At 44.2% G+C, this 21,382-nt stretch overlaps 1 protein-coding gene across 2 annotated transcripts in view; it reads left to right on the forward strand.

Annotated features, from left to right (window-relative positions):
* Nucleotides 1–21,382, forward strand: part of nfixb (nuclear factor I/Xb) — a 140,275-nt gene that overhangs the window by 107,530 nt on the left and 11,363 nt on the right. The window contains exons 4-12 of one of the 2 annotated variants that reach the window (XM_071535049.1): nucleotides 4,041–4,106; nucleotides 7,816–7,890; nucleotides 8,255–8,375; nucleotides 9,234–9,269; nucleotides 9,994–10,124; nucleotides 11,586–11,660; nucleotides 17,194–17,322; nucleotides 17,534–17,536; nucleotides 20,884–21,059. In XM_071535049.1, coding sequence (XP_071391150.1) covers nucleotides 4,041–4,106; nucleotides 7,816–7,890; nucleotides 8,255–8,375; nucleotides 9,234–9,269; nucleotides 9,994–10,124; nucleotides 11,586–11,660; nucleotides 17,194–17,322; nucleotides 17,534–17,536; nucleotides 20,884–21,059 — 812 coding nt within the window. The remainder of the gene's footprint in view (nucleotides 1–4,040; nucleotides 4,107–7,815; nucleotides 7,891–8,254; nucleotides 8,376–9,233; nucleotides 9,270–9,993; nucleotides 10,125–11,585; nucleotides 11,661–17,193; nucleotides 17,323–17,533; nucleotides 17,537–20,883; nucleotides 21,060–21,382) is intronic. The other variant, XM_071535050.1, reaches the window with a different exon arrangement.

Consider the following 21,382-nt stretch of genomic DNA (forward strand, 5'->3'; position numbering starts at 1 on the left):
GTATTTGTGTGTGTGTGTGTGTGTGTGTGTGTATGTGATGAATGGAGTGATCAGTGAGTGTGATTCGAGTGTGTGTACATTAGCCTAGGTGTGAGTTATTAGCCTCTGTCTGCAGCTGCAGTGTGATAAATGCACAGGCAGTGTTAACTTTTGTGTACACACTCTAGTAGGAGTATATCAGCAGTGACTGTATATTGACCTAGCAACATAATGAACTCACTGTGTGTGATTGGAGCGATACCATGTTATATTTGATAGTGTAATGTGTGTGTATGTGTGTGTCTGTGCTGTATTATCTCTGGTGGGGCGTGTGCAGGGGGCCTTGGGGCGACTGTGTGCAGGAGATAAGGATGAGCACAGTTCATCTGTGTTTAAACGTGTGTGTGTGTATGTGTGTAACAGCATGTGTTTGTGCTTTTGCAGGCATGTGTACATACATTCATATACAGTACGTGTGCACACGCATATGCGTTTGAACCGACACGTGAATAAACGTATGTGTGCGGGTGTAGGTGTGCATGTGTATCTATGCACATGCATGGCGTACATGCCAGTAGGGCCTGCGGGATGAGAGGCCTGCTGGCAGTGATTTCTCCCTGCTGGTGGTCTGGAGAGCAGCAGCGGTAGCAGCAGTGGGGTAATAATAATAATAGACAGCCTCTCCATTGTTCTCAGTGAGAGCAGAGCGTCTCCTCTCCTTTTGATTTATTCTCCCCTGCTCATGCTACCTTTGTTCCTCTACAAGCACCCCTGGGCATCCAACGTGTACACACACACACACACACACATACTGTAAATGTACATGAATGCATGTAAACATGCCAGCGAAGCCACACACAGAAAGTCATTCATACACACGCGGGCATGTAGAAATGCCAGCAATTTCCCAGACAAACACATACATGCACACACATACATATAAACACCCACTGAGGAGTCAAATGGCTGTTACTTACCTTACAGTGAGATTCAGGGTTGATATTCGCCTCTACAGCGACATCTCAGTTCTAAGTGGCCTCCCCTCCTGCCATTGTTTCAACACGGTTTAAAATGTAATTGGTTATGTTCATTCACCAGACCCTTGTGACATTGGGGATAATAGTTTTGGTAGTACTTTGTATTATGGTACACAAATGACAGAAACAAATGTACTTAGGTGGTTAGGTTTCATCCTTACAGTCCTCTTGCTATCTTGTTCTTTATCTTTATTTATCTAGGGAAAGTTGATGGAGTGTGGTCGCTCTTTTTCAAAAACAATCTGCTTCACATTCATGCAGTTACAAACATTCACACCTGGGACTGTTGAACCGGTAACTTTCTGGTCACAAGCCTACTTCCCAAACATCTAAGTTTCTGCTGCCCCGTTTCGGGCTCAACCAGTCCTTCTGACCACCAAGCAATGGCAATTCAATAAAATACAACACTGGGTCTCAAACCTCAAGTGAAGAAACAGCATTCTGGGTTGAGCCAAAGGTAGAGCTTTCTGATTTTGCCCCTGATGGCATCGTGCATAAGACAAAACTGATGGGGTCCTTTGTACATATAAGGACTTCCTACTCAAGAGGTTTTATTCTCATTTTGGTCTGACTTTTCCCATTGTCTAAATTGTAACACCTCAAGCTCCCCCAGACCAGTAGGTGGCCTCACTGAGATATTGGTGTTGGTTTTAAAGCCAACCTCAGACATGAACAGCAGACATGTACTGTACCTCATTCAACTGGTAGGGATCAGTTGCTACTCTCATTTTTCCAAGGAAGCCAAAAAGGTATGTTTTAAATTTTCTAATGGTTGATAATACCATTGGAGTCGGATTAACTAAAATGCAGATAGGTCTGATACAGTTCAAATCCAGCCCTATTGTAGGCCCTCAGTGTGTTTGGTGGCGAACAGACTGACTTAAACAAAATTGAGCCCAAGCCAGTCGCCTATATTATTATCTTCGTCCCAACTAATTGCCAGGCCAAACAGCAACACATACGCACACACAGACTTCAATAACCACTCATCATTAGGGACTTAACTGTGGTGCGCCATCCCTGTTGTCATGACAACTAGGCAATGAATTTTGGCTTTGAAACTGTCACAGTGTAAGAGAAAATTTTCAATGGCATACAGCCTTAAAAGGTTTTTAAGATTTCTGTTTGTTTTGAAATGCGTGATCCGGATTGTCAGGGTGAGCGTTGCTGCAATAAGAAAGGCCCCAGGCTTAATTTATTCTTGGTTCATGTTATGAGATCACCTTATTTGCCTTTGTACGTGAGTGTACTTGTGTCAATAATTTCCTTATGTTCCCCCTTCCCATCCTCCCTCGTAATTTATCAATGTGTCTGACAGCTGTGATTACCTCTCATAGCTTTTCATTATACTCATATGCTGTCTATAACGTGTTACAAGGTCGGGCAACACGATACTCACAGGATTGCAGACAATCATCCCAGTGGTTTTATCTTCACTCCATTAGCATTGCATATCCTCTGTAGGTCTTTTTATCTTTAAGACCAGTGGGTCTGTGTGTGTGAGAGAGTGTGCTTTGCAAGCGTGTGTGTGTGTGTGTGTGTGTGTGTGAGAGAGTGTGTGTGTGGGTGTGCCGTCAGCTAGCAGGAATGCATTGGTACCGCCAAAGCTAAGATGGCTGCCAAGCGCTAAGATGGCTGCCAGGATTCCACAGAGCGACAGCACGAGAGAGAAAGAGAAGCAGGGAGAGAGGGAGAGGAACTGAGGGAGAAAGAGAAAGTGAGGGAGAAAGAGATGGACTCTGAGCCCACAGAATGAGTGAAGAGGGTTGCGAGAAAAAGAAACTCTATCCCTCTGTGTTTTCCCTCTTCTTTTTCGACCCAGAGTGATGGGGTGATTTTGTTCGTCTCTTTTTGTTTTCTTGTCTTTGGCAACGGACAGAGAGGGTGAATAGTGCAGCAGTTTGCTGGCACGTTGTGCACTAGTGCCACCCAAGATTAGGATGCTGATTGGGGCTTAGAGGGAGTTGGGGTTGGGGGGCCTAGTGATGGCTGGAGGGTTGGGGTGGCGGGGGGGGGGGCACACTCTGGCTGGGGAGACTTGGCCCAGGACGGCCTTAAAGCTTCAGTGCTGTGGGGTAATTGGCCTGAATGGTATATATGATACAACCATAAAGCTCCACAAGGTTGCATTACGCAGTGGAAAAAGAATGGCAGCCAGCGGGGCCAAACCAAACTAGCTGTAGCAAGCCTCTTGCTGCCTGCCTGCGCCTATAGTTAAGGTAAAGAGACACGTGAGATGCAATCCAAACAATGCCCAGAACCCAGAGTTGTACATTATAGAATTACTCCTCAACTTAGCAACGGTGGAGAGAGTAGCTGAGGTTTTTTTTGGACCTCAACCGCATTACCAACCCCACAGTCAGAGGCCTTTACTAAAACAGTGTGTGTGTATGTGTGTGTGCCCACCGAGTGGGACTCCCTGAGAGACAGACATACAGACAGAAAAGTAGTGTTTGTAAAATAGAACAAATACAATAGGGAGGAAATAGCTGACACTCATTTGAAGCTATTTGTGCTTATACCTACAAAGTTCAAACACTCAAAAAGGGTCTCTAATCTCAATTCTTCTTTGAAGTCTTTTCTAGTAAGTTGGAAAAGTGATTTCCCCACCGTGACAGACTCCAGAAGTGAAGTTTTTACCTTTTGATTCCCCATTTTATGACTTGGGTTCAACCTGAGCGGAAATATCCAGACTTCTTTAATCTCAGACCTACTTCTGCCTCTCTTCAGTGGAAAGAATGAAAGAAAGCCTTTTTGAACGACTTTCAGAAGAGTTCCTTCTGATGCCGACCTGCCCCCTCACCTTGGGTAGTGTCCAGACATCTGTCTCCTGACTAACCATCTCTCTCTCTCTCTCTCTCTCTCTCTCTCTCTCTCTCTCTCTCTCTCTCTCTCTCTCTCTCTCTCTCTCTCCCCCCCTCTCTCTCTTTCTCTCCCTCTCTCTCTCTCTCTCTCTCTCTCCCCCCCCTCTCTCTCTTTCTCTCCCTCTCTCTCTCTCTCTGTCTCTCTCTGTCTGTGCTACAGAACAATCAGGACAATCAGACAACTCAAACCAGCAAGGAGACACAGACATCAAGCCCCCGCCCAATGGTGAGTTCACAGAGGAAGTATATATTGTTGCACACACACACACACACACACACACGTATGCATATATAATTATTCAAATCCCCGTCCCAAATGCAGTATGCATACACACTCCTCCCTCAATCACACAAACCAAATCATGCACATGCATACTGCACAGTAAGCATACATGCAAATGCAAGCTTTGGAACTTTCAAACAACCTAGTTGCACATGCACACTCACTCTCACACAGACACACACACACACACATGCAGGCATGCACACACTACCCCTACATACAGGCCTCTCTCTGTGCAAGTGTGTCCCGGCAGAGTTGGGTCTAAGTTTATTATAGTAAGGAGAGCTGATGGTGCCGTAGCATGGGGGTTGTGCTGCGATTGTGGCGGGCCACTCATAAATCACACTGACGTTATTGGAAGATGGGAACCACATGGCCGCTGCTGAGCTGAGCACTGACCTCATGTGCTGTCCCCGCTGTGGTTAACCCCGGAGAGGGAGGGAGGGAGAGCGAGAGAGAGACGGAGAAGTAAAGAAAGGGGAGGGAGGGAGAGATTGAAAGGAAAATGAGAGGTGAGGGGGTAAGGAAGGGAAGGAGGAAAGCAAGAGGAGTGATGGACAGATGGAGTGAGGGATCAAGAGAGAGGGAGAGAAAATGGTGAAGAAAGGAGGGAAAGAGACGGAGGGATTAAATGGAGGGAGAGAGGGGAGGGAATGAGGGGAATAATAGCAAAGGTTTGAAGATGGAGAGACGAAAGAAGTGAGGGAAGGAGGGAAAAAGGGGAGGAGGAAGGGTGTGGATTAAAATTCGCTCATCACTGAAGCTCGGGACATCCTATATACGCACACACCCAAGCAAACCTGGACATTATGGATGTGGACATTATAGAGCACACACACACACACACACACACACACACACTGATCCACAAATGCACACACACAGAAATAGAAACTCTTGCCCATGTCAAAAAACACACACATGCAAGGGTATAATCCTGTATAATGACGTGTATTCTTGCACACACTTGCACATACATATACACACACACACATGTATGCACTTGTGCGCACACACACATAATAAACTTGACCTAGGGAGGCTGACAGATCTTCAACACAGCCGAGTGCCGGAGCAGTCATGAATTATAGATAAAGATGCTCTATCAAATGGTACAATGGATGCCCACAGTACTACAGATGTCAGCAATAGAGGTGTGTGTGTGTATGTGTGTGTGTTCTTATACCTCTCTCCTTGTGAGAACCAGGTTTAGATAGTTTTGAGACCTTTGGAGTGTGGTTATTTTTCGGAAATTAGGTAATTTTGGCTAGTCCTCACTTCTTCAAGGCACAAATGTAGGGCTAGGTGTTGGGTTTAGGATTAAGATTAAGTTTAGGATAAGGGTGAAGGTTAGTTTTGGGAGTTTGGACTTGGGTTTAAGGTTAGAATTGGGATTAGCTTTAGGTTAGAATAAGGCTTAATGTTTAGGTTAGTGTAGGGTTAAGACTTGGGTTTAAGATTAAGGTTAGAATTAGGTTTAGGTTAGAATAAGGCTTAACATCCCTAGGCCTATTTCTCAGGCCTCCTGCCCGAAATTACATGCCCCAAATGAATCAGGAATAGCTCCTCAACCATAAGGCCAATATGCATATTTCTGGTCTCCTTTGATAGGTAAGAAGCTAAGGAATATGAATCCAGTGTAAGTAAACTTATATCTATTGCCATTTCAGAGTAAATGGAGATGCAATAAAGGAAAAAAAACATATTTTCATCCTCGCCTAGTATAAAATCTAAATTTAAAAGGCAATATCACCATTATAACCAAGATCCCATAGACAATAATGCAACTGAATGTCTTCTCCTACTCTTTGACTACAACTGTAACTGTAAATTTGATGAAAATACACTAAAATACAGCATTTATGATACAATTTATAAAGATATACTCAGGCGGTCTCCATGTTTTGGCTATGTTTACTGTTTACATGTTGACAGTTTACTGGGAGTTTTACTTCAAAACACTATTTATTTAAATATAGCCATGTTACAAATAACATAAATCTCCCAAAAACATTGAAATAGTAATAAAAAACAATGAATATCAAGCAATATTCAATATTTCATATATGGGCCACAGAGCTCCATTCTATACAGGCAGATTTATGGAGAACGCTGGGGTCCTTCCTCACGTGTGATGTATCGTTGTTTTCGTCTGAGTCAGAGGAAGAGAATGGTATAAGGCTCATTGGTGTCAGTGCTTCGATGCGGCCACCAGATGGCGACGAAGAGCCAGAGCTCCCTCAATAGGGATTCAGTCTGTCTGGGCTAAAATGGCTGGTGAAAAGCCCCCGTTCACCGGAGAGACACAGAAACGGTTTCATAATGACGGCAGAAACGTGAGTAACTAAAATCTGCCGTTTTTGGCGAAAATAACATAAGCCTTAGTGAAATATTTGGGCAAGAACATAGATTTTTGTCAGTATGACTGTAAAATGTTAAGTTTGACTGCTACTTTTCCCCGGAAATGGCGGACTGTGTCGTTCCATTTTCGAGGTGCGTTTACTGTCATTGGAAAGCTCGGAATTTCTAGTTTCCAGCGATACCAAGCATGTTATTGTAGACTGACGAGAAAATTATCCCCGATCTTTTGATCACAACTTGCGCTTATATTTACAAAGTTTATATTTGTACGACTTCATTGTTAAAGTACTTTGTAATAAGACATAGTTTGGTCAACATACAATTGGTTTACAGATTCTGAAAGCTGAAAACCCCATGTTTTCAAAACAGCATAACATTCATATGTTCTATAAATAGACCATCTTTACATAGCGATTTTGCTGCAAGATGGCTCAGCTGCCCCCGCGGCCGGGGGCGCTCGTGATGAAGAGGTTAAAGTTTAGGTTAGTTTAGGGTTAGGACTACGGTTTAAGGTTAAGACTAGAGTTAGGAATAGGTTTAGGTTAGTTTAAGATTTAGGTTATTTTAGGGTTAGGATTTGGGGTCAAGGTTAGAGTTAGGATTAGGTTCAGGTTATGGTAAGAGATAAGGTTAGCCATGTAGTGGTGAGAGTTCAGGTTAGGGATTGAATGTACTTGGTGGAAGGTCCTCATAAGGATAGAAGTACAAGGATGTGTGTGTGCGCATGTCCACACATGCATCTGTGCATCAGTACATGTCATTATGCATCATTATGCCCCTACATGTGTTTGTGCTTTGATATGTGTACGCATGATGTGTACATAAAGAGCACAATACCCACCCTATACACTCTATATAGTCGTCTACGTGGAGATTATACTCCCTTGTTGGGCCTGATTTGGCCGTGTGTGTTGGACTGTCAACAGTCAGGAGAACCTGTCTAGAGGTTTGTGTTGATACGTCCAACCAAAGGCCTGTCCTATCTTATAGAAAACACATGCTCCCACTGGATGACACTGGCGCTTTATCGGGCTTTTCCATACATGTGTTTTTCAGCTCCCTCTGCGTGTGTGCGGACAGTGGTGTGTGTGTGTCTGTATGCACACATAGTATTTATCAGCTGGGTGTGCTTGTGACGTGCGGTTTTGTGCATGTATGGTATATGCTGCACCCACTGTGTTTGTGTGTCATGGCCGTATGTGTATTTGTACATCTATGTATATGTGTGTGTATCCTGCGGTCCTCTCACACACTCGTCTCTTTCTCTCTCTCTCTCTCTCTCTCTCCCCAGGGCACTTGAGTTTCCAGGACTGCTTTGTGACTTCAGGGGTGTGGAACGTAGCCGAGCTGGTCCGCGTGTCGCAGAGTGAGTCACGGCTATAATTTCCCCTGTCAATCTCTCTGTAGACAACACATTCTCCCCCGTCATCCCTAATACTCTTGGACTTTCTCTCTCACTCTGAGTCACTGTATTCTAATACCTTAATAGCACAGCAGCATCACTCAAATACTGGGCAATAGACTTATAAAGTTTTTGTTGAGTTAATGTTCTTTCAATCACTAATAAAGTAATGAAGTAAATGATTACTGAATGATAAAACTCATTGCTTGATTATTATTGTTGTGTAAATTTTGTGTTTTGTGTTTGTGTTTTTGTTGAAACACTTCTTATTTGTGATATTATGTGTCTTTATGTTTCTGTGTTTTGTGTGCGTGTGTCCCTTCCTCAGCCCCAGTGGCTACAGCGTCCGGCCCCAACTTCTCCCTGGCCGACCTGGACAGTCCTGGCTACTACAACATCAACCAGGTGGCCCTGGGACGCCGCTCCATCACCTCCACCCCCTCCACCAGGTACACACACACACACACACACACACAGACATACAGTACATGCAAACAAATATGTGCACATTTATTCACGTCAAAATCAATACACAAAATACACAAACATACAGTTAAGATTTACACTAGCAATCAAATGTTTGGACACACACATTTTCCTTTATTTTTTACTATTTTTCACATTTTAGAGTAATAGTAAAGACATCAAAACTATGAAATAACACAAATGGAATTATGCATGACCAAAAAAGTGTTAAATCAAAACTATGGAAAGAAATTCATACATAGGCATCAACGTCACTATTTATATTTGTCTAAGAAACACATTTCAAGCATTTAAGCATAAGCCTTTCAAAATCAAAGATCAAAGATCTTTGATCAAAATGGCTTTAAGAGAATGAAAAAAATAATACATTCAATCAGGTGTGTCCAAACCTGGTAGTGGACAGTAAGATACACAAACACACCCCTATACACACTCCCATACAAAAACATATATGCTCAAATTTGACTCTTTCTGCACTAATTCTCTTTATTTCTTAATTCTCTAACCTCCAATGTCTATTCTTTATATATGCTTAGCTTGCTCTGCTTTTTGATCTTTGTCTTTCTTTCCCCTTCCTTTCCTTTTCTTTCTTCTTCACCGCTAATCCCTCTCATTCCCTCTCATTTTTCCCCACCGGTCTGTCCGTCACACTGTCTGTGTTTGTGTCTTTTGTCTCTGTTTTCCCCCTTGCTCCCTCTGTCGTTCTTTCTCTCTTTCTCTCTCTCTCTCTCTCTCTCTCTCTCTCTCTCTCTCTCTCTCTCTCTCTCTCTCTCTCTCTCTCTCTCTCTCTCTCTCTCTTTCTCGCTCATCTTACGCTGCAGGACTGAAATGGAGCTTTATGCAAGTCTCCCACGGAGGTAGTTACACTCATTACAGAATATCTCCCCTGATACTAATGTAATACAGACCCCCAGATCACACTCGCACAAAACCACACACGCATGCTCTCACACAAATGCGCGCGCACATACACACACACAATCACACATAAAACATTTGGATCTGCAATGAAATGCTGTACATTCAAAAAACCCCCCTTATTTTTTATTGGTCACAGATGTATGAGTATATAAGAATCCACAAACACACACAAGAATGTGTCCCAGCATCACCATACACACTTTTTGCACTCACTTTCTAGTGTGCGGCTGCTTCAGGCCATTATGGATACAGCATGTTGAATAAATTCTGGCCTCATGTTCGTCTCACTCTCTCAAGTTCTGTTGCTTTGTCCCCTACGGCTAAAAAATAATATAAAAAAAAAACACAGAAGAGAAACCTTGACATTTTGACATTTTAGTTATTTTTATTTTCACACAAACACTTGCCTAACTCAGGGAAAAGGCACTCACATTTGTCCTCAAAGTTTCCTCAAATGACTTGTTAACATTGTTAGCACTTAATAGAAACTAAGGGGTCCCATAAGCCCCAACCTATCCGGAGAAATCCATGCTAACATGCCATTTTAGGGAAAGTATCAAAATATCACAGTATCCATTGAACCCCCCTTCCTCTGCACTCTCCTCCTCCTCCAGCCAATAAATGATCTCCCCCCCTCTCTTCCTCTGCCCTCTCCTCCAGCTCCAACAAGCGCAAGTCCATTGACGACAGTGAGATGGAGAGCCCGGTGGACGATGTCTTCTACTCGGGCCGCTCCCCAGCGGCCGGCAGCAGCTCTCAGTCCAGCGGTTGGCCTAACGATGTGGATGCAGGTATGGTCCCGTCACAGCCTGCACCTTCCCATCAGACACCCAGACACCCAGACACATCCAGATGCCTCTGTTGGAGCCGGGCCAAGGTCCATATCAATTCAGACCCTGATTGAAGTTGAAAAAATGTAATTGAATTGTAAGATATAATTGAAAAGAAAAAGATGATGCAGACTTTATAGTGAATTTTAATCCGAAATGACAAATTTTACAGGTGTTCATTTTACACTTAACTGTTTTGAAATGGACCAGAAGCCACAATTCACCTCCTCCATCTCCTCCCTCAACCCACCCGTCCCCTTGCTTCTGTGCTGTGCTGTGCCGTGTTGCACTCTGACCCTACTCTTCATCTCTTTGTGCCCCCCCTCATCATCCTCACTCTCTTCCATTCGCCTGTCCATTCACCACTTGTACTCTACTTGGCACCCCATACCTAGTCAGACCCCCTCCACTGAGCAGAGAAGGCCTGTCAGAAGTAGAAGCACCTTCAAGTTATTGCATCTTTTCTCATATTCAGCCCAGACTTACACTACATGTCACAGTATCATGAACTGAGCTTATTAAGTGTTTGCTGTCGTAGTTGTCTGTAAGAAGAGTGGTGAGAATGTGCTGTACTGTATATTTTGTTTAGTTAGTTCTAACATAGCGGTAGTGCTAGACTCCAGGATTGTGTGTGTGTGTGTGTATGTTGAATGAGTGTGATGTCTAAAATGCCAAAGCCGCATAGATACAGCATAACATATCCAGCATAACAAAAAGAACACCCAATAGCTATTCTACTGTATATTACAGGCTTTTGTTAAAGATCATCAGGATGTTGACATACATATGGACCACATTTCTATCCCCCAACAATATTTTTATTTTGTTCATTAGTTAACCTTTATAAAAAAACAAAACCTGTTTAGAATGACTGGGGTGAGGCAGTGTGGTGGGATGTATATATGCGCTTCACCATATCATCATATTAACTTTATTCCTCAGACTCTTTCCTATGTGGTTGTAGTATTGCAGCAGAGCAGCACCAGTGTAACCGCCCATTCACCTTTCACATCATAATCACTCACCCCTTGGCTTACAGCACTTGTAGCTTTTAGCCACCGTGATGGGTATCATATCAAATGTATTTATCATAGATTTCATGTATATTATAATAGAGTTCATGCATATCTCCTTTAGTGTAGCATTTTACTGTGGGGATTTTATTGAATTGCTAAATTGTCATGTATACTCAAGTTTATATCAGTCACTCCCACACACGCTGCCATTTTAATACCCCCAGCGATGATGATGTAACTATTTTATAGATATGTGCTGCACCCTGAACATTAAAATCCCCTATTGCCCATGATGTAACCACCCCTCTTTCTCTCCCTCATTCCTTCCATCTCTCTCTCTCTCTCTTTTTCTCTCCTCCCCTCTTCCATTGTTAACTCTTCCCTTCTCCCCTGTTTGGCCTTTCAGTGCAGCACCATTTGGCCAGTGTGCAGGAGAGGAAGATTAAGCATGAGAGCGATGGAGTGCAGTTTCCTTACCATGGTTAGAACAACATTAAACATTATACTGTGTACATTTATACATACTCTACCTCAGCTCACACCACCCTCAACTTGTATACATCTCTCTTTGTCCTTCTGTCAATCTGTTTGTTCTTCTTCTGCTTTTTCCATTCATCCCTACCTGCTCCATCTCCCTCTACTGTACAAGATCTTTCTCCTCTCCTCTACATCTCTTGTCACTCTCCTTTGAATCTCTCTTCTCCAATTCACTCCCTTTCCTCTCTCCACTCAGTCTCCTCTCCTCTCCTCTTCTCTCCTCTCCTCTCCATCCCTCTCTCTTATGCCTTGTTCTCTGGCTATGCTGCCGCTGGGTTTGGTTGTGTTCCTACCAGATGTCTGCTGTTGTCCGTTGTGGTTTCACCAAAGCCTGTTGGTAGCCCAGTAGCTCCATAACATCAACTGCTGTCTGCCTGAACAATATCACAATAGTTAAATTTAGTTAGTAGAACTCAGTTGTTCACTGATGATTAATAAGATATCCCTGATGTAGGAAAATGATTATACTACACTATGTACCAATAATCCCCTATATTTGAAGTGATTATTAGAAGTGTTTGGCATCATTCAAAACGCAGCTTGTTATCATTGACACACCGCATGAATACAAACAAAGAGTTTCTGAGGCGGTGTGAATTTGTCAGCAGCCTTCGGCCTCTGGGTCTTGTAATTTTGTTGTAGAGCCCTGAGAGAGAAAGTGAGAAATGAGCGATGGAGAGACAGAGGCGGTAGTGAACGAGGCCCTGTTGAATAGCAGTGTTAGCTGCTTCATCCAGCCGGTTGTTTAGACAGCGCTGTTCAGTGGTGTCCCACCTGCCGTAGGCCTGACTCACCCGCCTCTGAAAGACAGCACAGGAAAAACAACATACGAGCCGCACAAACAAGACTAAAGGCACTCAGGTGTGTCATCAATGCACAAGGCACCTTCTGTCTCTGAGACATGCTTACTCACGAACACACACATTCACAAATGGCGTGCAGGCACACACACACACGCACACACACACGTAGACACACAGAAATGAATTTAAGCACATGTATACTCTCTCTCTCTCTCTCTTTCTCTCTCCCTCTCTCTCTCTTTCTCTTCTTTACATTCACACACACACACACAGACACAGACAGACGCACACACACTCCCCAATCTGGAGAGGAGCAGCGTTCCGGTCCAGATGGCGCCTCCATGTGTCTACAGCGAAGGGAGCTACTGGGTTACAGCAGACATCTGTTCTGGTGATGGTGGTGGTGGTGGTGGTGGTGTTGGAGTGAGGGATGGGGAGAGGAGAGGAGGGGCGGAGGACAGGAGGAGGAGGAGAGGGCCTCCGCCTCTGCCTGCTCCTGAGGTGATTCTCTACCTGAATGAAAAGCTCTGAGGCATAGCAGGTGATCATGTAATTCATCATCAAGTCTGCCGTCTCCCACTCTGCTCTGCTCTGTTTTCTCCCTCTGCCTGCTTGCTGCTGCTGCTCTGTGGTGGGGAAACCCTGTATCTCCAATCAAGTCCACTGCTCAGTAACTGACATAGAGGGGAAGTCTTCCCATGTATCTGTGACCTTTTACAGAGCACTTTTGACCCAGATTATTTGGTGCTACGGGCATAAACCTGTGACGCATGATGGTTGTGTTGACTGTGGTGGTTGGTAGGTGTAGCTATTCCTGTCTCTTTGTTGGCTGTCCTTGCTTTGCCTGAAGCGCAGTACCTTAGTGTTTATGAGTGCTAATGATGTGTGAGTTAGTCAGTTTAAGAGGGGGATTGGTGTTTCTTATGTGGATTGGTGTTTCTTGCTTACCTGATTGAGTGTATGTGCTTGTATTTATTGTCTTTGTTGTGTGTGTCTGTGTGTGTGTGTGTGTGTGTGTGTGTGTGTGTGTGTGTGTGTGTGTGTGTGTGTGTGTGAGAGCGCGCGAGCGTGCTAGTGGACTAGTCCTATGACAGTTCGAGGTTTGTGTGGCAGCCAGCTTGTTAGCGTGGCAAGACTAGAGGGTCATGGGAGCAATTGGCTGCCAGTCTGCCCATGCAATGTGCCAGGAGCAGGACAGAGAAATAATGCAGAACAAACAACTGTGTGTGTACACACACACTCGCACACATACACACACCCACACACACAGTTTAAGGGAGAGATCAGAGTAACTTCTGTTAGCTTTATCAGACAAAGCTTTCATTGGGCATCTGGGCCTAATTTGCTGCTCCTCACTGAGAAGCCACATAGTACCAGATATTTCAGCAAGATACCAACTAATTAGGGAATATCACAGAGACTAAAAAACAATATGTATAATTTAAGGCTGTTTATGTATAATAAGCTTGTTTTAATTGAACTGGTGGTGGCATTTTACGCAGTTATCCCTATATGCCGCACAGAGGGACTGGAGCTAAATAGGCTTAAGTGTAGGGATTTACCGATCTGGTTTTCTGAGGTCGGTTCAGTTTGCTGATTTGTCAACAGCGTGATCGACTTGACCAGACTTTCTTCTAACAAGGGCACATCATGTGGTGTGCAGCAAGCATAAATAGTACAATTACAATATAGTACTGTTTGTAACAGATCGTTTTTATGGCTGCATGACATAGCTGGCCTATCCATGTGTAAATAAATTACAGGTTTTATCCAAATCCAATAATTACATGTTAGTCTGTGCTTGATGACTGAGGTGCTTACTCACCTATTGCCAGTGGTAGCACATGAAAAGTTTTTCATTGTGGCAGCAAAGGCTCTGCCTTTGATCCAATATATTAAACTGGTTCTAATCTATGGTTATATGATGTGAAATTAAAATAAACTATCGGTGCCAGATGGACGACAATTCTACTGACTGCTGAAAATTCTTCTACTTTTTTATCTTTTTACTGCTTTCCTGATCCGGCAATTGAAACTTTTTTTTTTTTTTTGGATCAAGCAGTTGAATTGGTGATCGTCCTTGACCTATTTAGAACGGTTGTCAAATTGATCGTCACTGTCACTACTTAAGTGACATTTTTGCCAAAAAAATTCTTTATGTACCAAATAAATATCAAATATTAGGTCAAAAACATATTGCTGGAATTATGAGCAAAGTTGAATCCACTACAAGATTCATACTAGACTCCAACGAGGAGAAAGTGTTACGGCTGTCCTGTAAAGTTAAGTTAAAAAGCATGTGTGCCCTTCTGGCTCCACAGCCTCAGCTATGACCTCTGCACACTATGTGACATTCCCCACAGCCAGTGGTTAGCCTCCCTGACTGAGACAAATTCTACGTTTCTGTGAAATTGCTCAAATCCTCTTAATTCAAACCCCTCTAATGGAGCGTGACTTTGTGTGTGTGTGTGTGTGTGTGTGTGTGCGTGTGTGTGTGTAGGCCCACACTTTTTTTTAAAAATCATTAATGCCACCATTACACAAAATTTATCTCACTCTTCCTATCCGCTCCTCCCACATACATTTGGTGTCACACGATGTGCCTAGCTGAACATAAGTGCCCACACCCACCTGTTTCTATACTTATCGATGCCCACACATGCCCAGCTGCGCCCATGTAGCCCGAGAGCATTGTGGGTAAATAGTGATAAACGCTTCCCAATGTAACATAAAAAAAAAAGCTTTTTAGAAATCTGCTCTGTTAGACTTTATACGTTTCGCTCATAAAATCTATTTCCACATCTCTTTGGGCCATGCTGAAATTACCCACGCCTTTATTTGAGTGTGTTTGTTTTATATGTGTGAATATTGCGTCGTTTAGTAGTTTATGAGGCTCTTGCTCGCCAAGGTTGTTTTTCACTATATTTATTCAACCGAATCTGAAGCAAACAAAACATTCAGTATGTAAAGTTCAGTATGTTCCATAATGAAGCCACTAAAGTCTCTGTTCACGCTGACGTACTTTTCAATACTTTTACTTCCTCATTATTCTTCATTTTATGGATTGTTCTTTCCGAGGATTTATTTCAGCGTATATTCAACATTGCGGTTCCCTGCAGAGGTCAAATACACCATTTGGCGCTCGTCCCCAAACCCAGAAATTCTAAATTGTGCCTTTGGATTACCATACATCAAAATAAATTCCCTCAGTGCCCACCACACAAGGCCTTGATCACAGAAGAGAGTCTCTTTTATCTGTAGCTCTCACACTTTTGGCCATGTTTCTGGTCCGCTGGTGAGCCGGGCCTATACTTAGTGTGCCTGTTTTTACCAAACTGGGGGATATTTCATGCCGTCCTTTAGCCTCAGCCGACATTTATAGACGGAGGGGGGACACTTTAATATGTTTTTCTATGTGTGTAGGCCATGCCGTCACCACTCCTCCATCGCTTCACTCCTTCCATCTCTCTACCGCTCTCCCATCGAGCCTTCATTGGCAGTTCGCCGTGTGCTTGCCACCCTGCCTCAACAGCTTGTGTGTGTGTGTGTGTGTGTGTGTGTGTGTGTGTGTGTGAGAGAGAGAGAGAGAGAGAGAGAGAGAGAGAGAGAGAGAGAGAGGAGCTGATGCATATATTTTTATGAAATATGTCTTAAGGCAATAACATAAAACACCTGACAGTCAGATATGCAGAAGGGCACTACATCAGAGGATCCATTGATGTATGTTTTGGCTCGCTCTTCAGCAGCTATATGTGGTTGCATAGCTCACGCTGTCTCCGTGCCTCCAAAAACACAGTCTGCCCTAGTTATGAGGCCATCCAAAATCACATTCACTCTAAAGAGGCATCTTGACAAGTGCCGTGTGTGTAGGTTGGTCGGCGTGTGGGTTGACTGTGTTCCCATGCCTCTCCATAGCTACAGCTACAGGTTGTCTTTTAAACTGGATGGGCACTGACACCACTGTGGTTCAGGATGGGTGAGCTAGTTTGGGTTTGATGTGTATAGGGTTTCTTAAAGAGGAGACAGTATTGTGTGTGTGAGTCGGATTTCACGGCCAGCGAATGGGGAGCCTGGGAAGCGGCGTGAAGCCCGTGTGTGTGTGTGTGTGTGTGTGTGTGCGCGCTGCAAAATGCGAGCGAGGCAGTGAGTAGGATATCGCTGTGAGAGGATCGTCTGTTGCTCACACACTCCGACGGTGACTGTAGTTGTGATGCCATTGCATTTCCCAGCTCTCCTCCTCTCCTGACACTGTGCCCCCTAGCCTCCCGCCCCCCTCCTCTCTCCCCCCCCGTCACCTCCCTTCACTCTGAACCCCTGCTGCTTCAAAACATGGCCTCTCACCGGACCCTGACCTCAACCCCCCCTCAATCTGATAAACACCGTACAGCCCGCCAACTGTACACAAACATAGAGTAATGGAGAGACAGATTGTGAGATTAGTCAATCCATCTGTATGTTAAACCAATCAACGAATCAATGAATGAATCAATCGATCAATCCATTGATTTCAGTCAATCATGATCATTCGATTCTTTTTAATCAAATTAAAACTTTAAAGTCTGATAAGTTTATTTTTCAGTTTTTTTTTTGAGTAGAGTCGAAGTAAGACAAGCAGCCATGTTTCATTAAAACCTCGTCTCTGTTCTGCCATTTTGTTGATCCCCTTTTTGCCAGGACTCTCATCGCCTGGTTCTCTTAAGAAGCCGGGGAAATTCGATTTCAGCGCCCTGTCCTCCCAGACGAGGTCCCCCCGCATGGCGTTCACCCACCACCCACTGCCAATGCTGGCGGGAGTGAGACCAGGTGAGACCAACCCAGCTCCCGATCCCCTGATAGCCCCCCTCCACCATCCCCCTCCCACCTCACCCCCCTTCCTCAGGCTCTGCCCCTCCCCTGGTGCAGAGGTGGGAGCATTTGTCTATGGAAGACAAAGAGGGTGGCTGGGAATTACACCTGGCAGGTAGCTCTGAGGCTCTCTACTCACCTCTGCCTCCTCTGCCTCTTCTGACCTCAGCGGGTGCAGGGCAAGCTGGTGACAGAACTGTAGGGTGGATGGGTGTATGGGTGTGGTCTGTCTTGATACTTTTCTGGCCCTGTTCTGCCTGTTGGTGGACTGGACAGCGCCTTGGTGGTACATCTCTCTAGAAATCTCCTTTTCTTCTTCTTAGAATGGGGAACAGATCGGGTGGTTGCTGCTGCCTATCCTGTTATATCTCTGAAGACTTTTGTCTCTCAATTGATTCTAGGGCTTATGTTTTGTTTTGTTTTTTTGACTGTGTAACAATCTTTGACGGCATTTGTCTTTTCAAATTGCACTTTATGAGTGTTATATGGCTATAGGAATTCTCTTGAATCAAGTGTCATTTACTTTGTGTCATACTGACACTTGATTCTAGAAAATAACTGAAAGAAGTGAAACTGCATATGAAAAAAATGAAATTATCTCACCCCACTGGCAGATTTAAAAATAAAATAATAATAATTTTAAGACTTGATACTAGTATATTTCTTTGCATTTTGTATTAATAATCGTTTGTATTAATAACCATTAAAATTGCTCCACCACTGGCTTTGTATTATTTTATTGTATTGTACCATTTTATTTTATTTGATTGAAGATATTTTCAACTTTGAAATGCATTGTATACGTTTTTAATATAAGGACAAGTAGGTCATGACTGAATGAACAGAAAAATGGCTTTGTATTTTGAGTTCTGGAGGAATCTTAAAGTTGCAAAAATGTTGATTCTGTTACTACTTGAATATACCTAGAATTGACTATTTGAATGTTCTCAAAAAATCCTGGAATGGGTCTGTATAACACTTACAATAGCTGGACTAGTTTTGAACCAATCCATCTTCTCTTTATTCTTCTTTTTTTCCAAATTCCTATTGACTTCTCCTTTTGGAATGGGAACACTAGTCTGGGATGGGTGGGCGAGGTGTCAGTGTGCGTGTGTGTGTGTGTGTGTGTGTGTGTGTGTGTATGAGCGCGTGCCTTCATACTGGCAAGACAGAGGAGCAGACACTCTGTCTGAGTCGCTGTGTGAACCAGCAGTTCCTCCACTTCCCCAAGGCTGAGACGAGCAACTCATGATAACATCAGATATCAAACGCAGCCAGAGGGGCTCCGACAATAAAACATCGGCCTCTCAACTCTATCACAACAGCACTGATACATAGAAAGACTCCCTCTTCTTTCTAGAGAGTGCATCTTTGTGAATTCACCCAGCGAACAAGCTCGGTGGAGATGATTACCCATGTGCTTTGGTTCCATAGCTAGGCTACATCAAAGGCTTCCTAAGCCACCGAGCAGATGTGAAGCAATGAGGTTGACCGCCGTGTCATTAAACCCTCCTCCATGGTTGTTGACAGAGACCCCATGCCTCTTGAGATGCAGCCACAGCAAATCCCGTCTCCGCACGCACACACGCGTACGCACACTAACAGGCACACACACATACACAAAATAGACTCTTTGCGGCCGGCAGTTGTAATTTGTACGGGTGTGATTTGTTTCTCTCAATACAAACTCCTACAGTGTGCATGTGCGTGTTGGGGCTATTCCCATGCCGGCGTGAAAGTGTTTACCACATCGTCGGGGTTGTTGTTGTTCTGTGTGGAAGACGGGATCCAAAGGGATTTAGGGGTTGGGAGAAAAGGGAACGGAGGAGCATGCAAAGGGGGTCGTAACTTGCAGTGATGGTGGAGGTTACGGGGTTTTTCTCCCTCCAGCCGCTCTCACCCCTCCTCCCTCCTGGGAGAGAGGTGAGTGGAGAGTGTGTAGGGGGTGTAGGGATTCCCTCTGATCCGTCGCTCCAACCTTCCCCCATCACCCCGCTCCGACCCCCCATCCCCAACCCGCCCCCATACCCCCAGAGTGCTTGGCCTTCACCCAGTCTCTAATGGGATTAGTAGGGGACTATAGGAGCAGGGAGACGGCTCCACTGGGGAACAGGCAGCCTGGCAGGCCTGGCAGGGGAGCAAGGTGTTGCTGGGCCGGGGGGCACAGGGCCCTGTCTGGGGGGTAACGCACTGGAGTTGGCACTCTCATGCAGTATACTGAGACACACACACACACACACACACACACACACACACACACACACACACACACACACACACACACACACACACACACACACACACACACAAAGTGTAAGATGCAAGGACCAAAGAGTGTTGGCAGCCCAACATGGGCAGCTGGGGGCCTGGATGGGGTGGGGTGGGTGGCAGCCTGGCACAGCTAAGAGGAGAATAGGGAGAACAGGCTTCACCCCTCTAATACAAATCAAGGAGATTTAGTAATGGATATAGGTCTGACAGAGAGGGCTTTGTGTTTGGTGGTGGGGCTCAACCAACCGCTCCCCTCTCACACCTCACACACGGCTCCATATTCAGCTCCTTTGGGTGGTGCGAAGCGAGTTGCTCTCTCTGTCTCTCTCTCTCTTTCTTGTTAAAGCACAAAAGGAATGCTTTTGTATATGCTTATAAACAGCAGAATGCTGATATATTTGAATCCCCACACCTGTCTTCTGTGCACGCACACACACGCGTGCACACACACACACAAATTCACAGATAAGATGCAATCACCAAAGACCATTAACAGAAACACATAAACTTACACATACGGTGTGAATGTACAGATTAGTGCTGTCATAGAAAGAATGTGTCAGATAAAAAAACAAAAAAAACGGCTTTGCCGTCTGAATGCCAAGTTGCAACGGCGCCAGTGAATCACACCCTCAAAACAGCACACAGACGCACAGGCATTAAGACCTGCTAATTTAAGACAGCGCTCAATGATCTCTTTGTGCTTTTTCTCTTTACAAGCTCGTTGGATCTGATTTAGAAATGTAGCGCTTGCATCTATTGAATTTGTGCACATGCAGGTGTGTGTTCGCACGTCTGCGTGTGAACTTGTGTCTGTGTGTGTCTGTATTTGAGTGTAAGCCTGAACTGTATGGACTTCTTAGTGTTGTTCTGTAGTCTCTGAGAGTGTGCACATGTGAATGTAATGTGTGTGTAAATCTCGTCCATAAAGCTGTATAAATTTACTGGAGTGATCATAAAACATTATGACCAATGCCCATAATACCTATTAACTTGAAATCAGCTTTTCTTGGAAAAACAACATTCCTTTCATGTACTACATTTTCACCCTGATTTAACTTTCATTATTTCCAGTCGTGATGCAATATTCTTGCTCTCATTCTTTAATCACCATCACTTGATCCATCCCATCTGTAAGAACTTGTAAGAATTCACTGGTTTAACTGTCTGACTTCTCCTCGCTGTCTCTACCTCTCTCTTCATCCCCTCCCTCAACATCCCCTCTAACACAAATCTCTCTCTTCCCAGGGAGTCCCCGTGCCTCAGCCTCGGCCCTGCACTTCCCGTCTCCCTCCATCATCCAGCAGTCCAGCCCCTACTTCACCCACCCAACCATCCGCTACCACCACCACCCTGGACAGGACCCCCTGAAGGAATTTGTGCAGTTTGTCTGTGCTGATGGCTCGGGACAGGCCGCCGGACAGGTAAGGCTCACATCCAGAGTGGAGTTTTTCAGATAAAAGCAGAACTACTATCTTAAAAACTTTTATCATATAGTATACAGCAGTAGCCAATGTAGTCTGTCCCCCATCCTGAATCTATTTTGCATTACTGCTGCAGGATTTTTTAAAGATTTCTCTTGGGGCAGCAGTGTAGGAAGCATGTAAAAATGTGAATAAAGAAGAATATTAATAGAAAAGTATATTTTGGAAAAGGCGGTAATGACATTTCACAAATTTGAAATATTATTGGAAACACATTTCTTTGCAATGGCGCTACAGTGCAATATATCCATGTAACTATATGA

The sequence above is a fragment of the Centroberyx affinis genome, unplaced genomic scaffold, assembly GCF_046629955.1.
Source record: "Centroberyx affinis isolate AG114_WGS23_722 - 3 ecotype Tasmania unplaced genomic scaffold, CSIRO-AGI_Caff_v1 ptg002649l_1, whole genome shotgun sequence".
Classification (NCBI taxonomy): Eukaryota; Metazoa; Chordata; class Actinopteri; order Beryciformes; family Berycidae; genus Centroberyx; species Centroberyx affinis.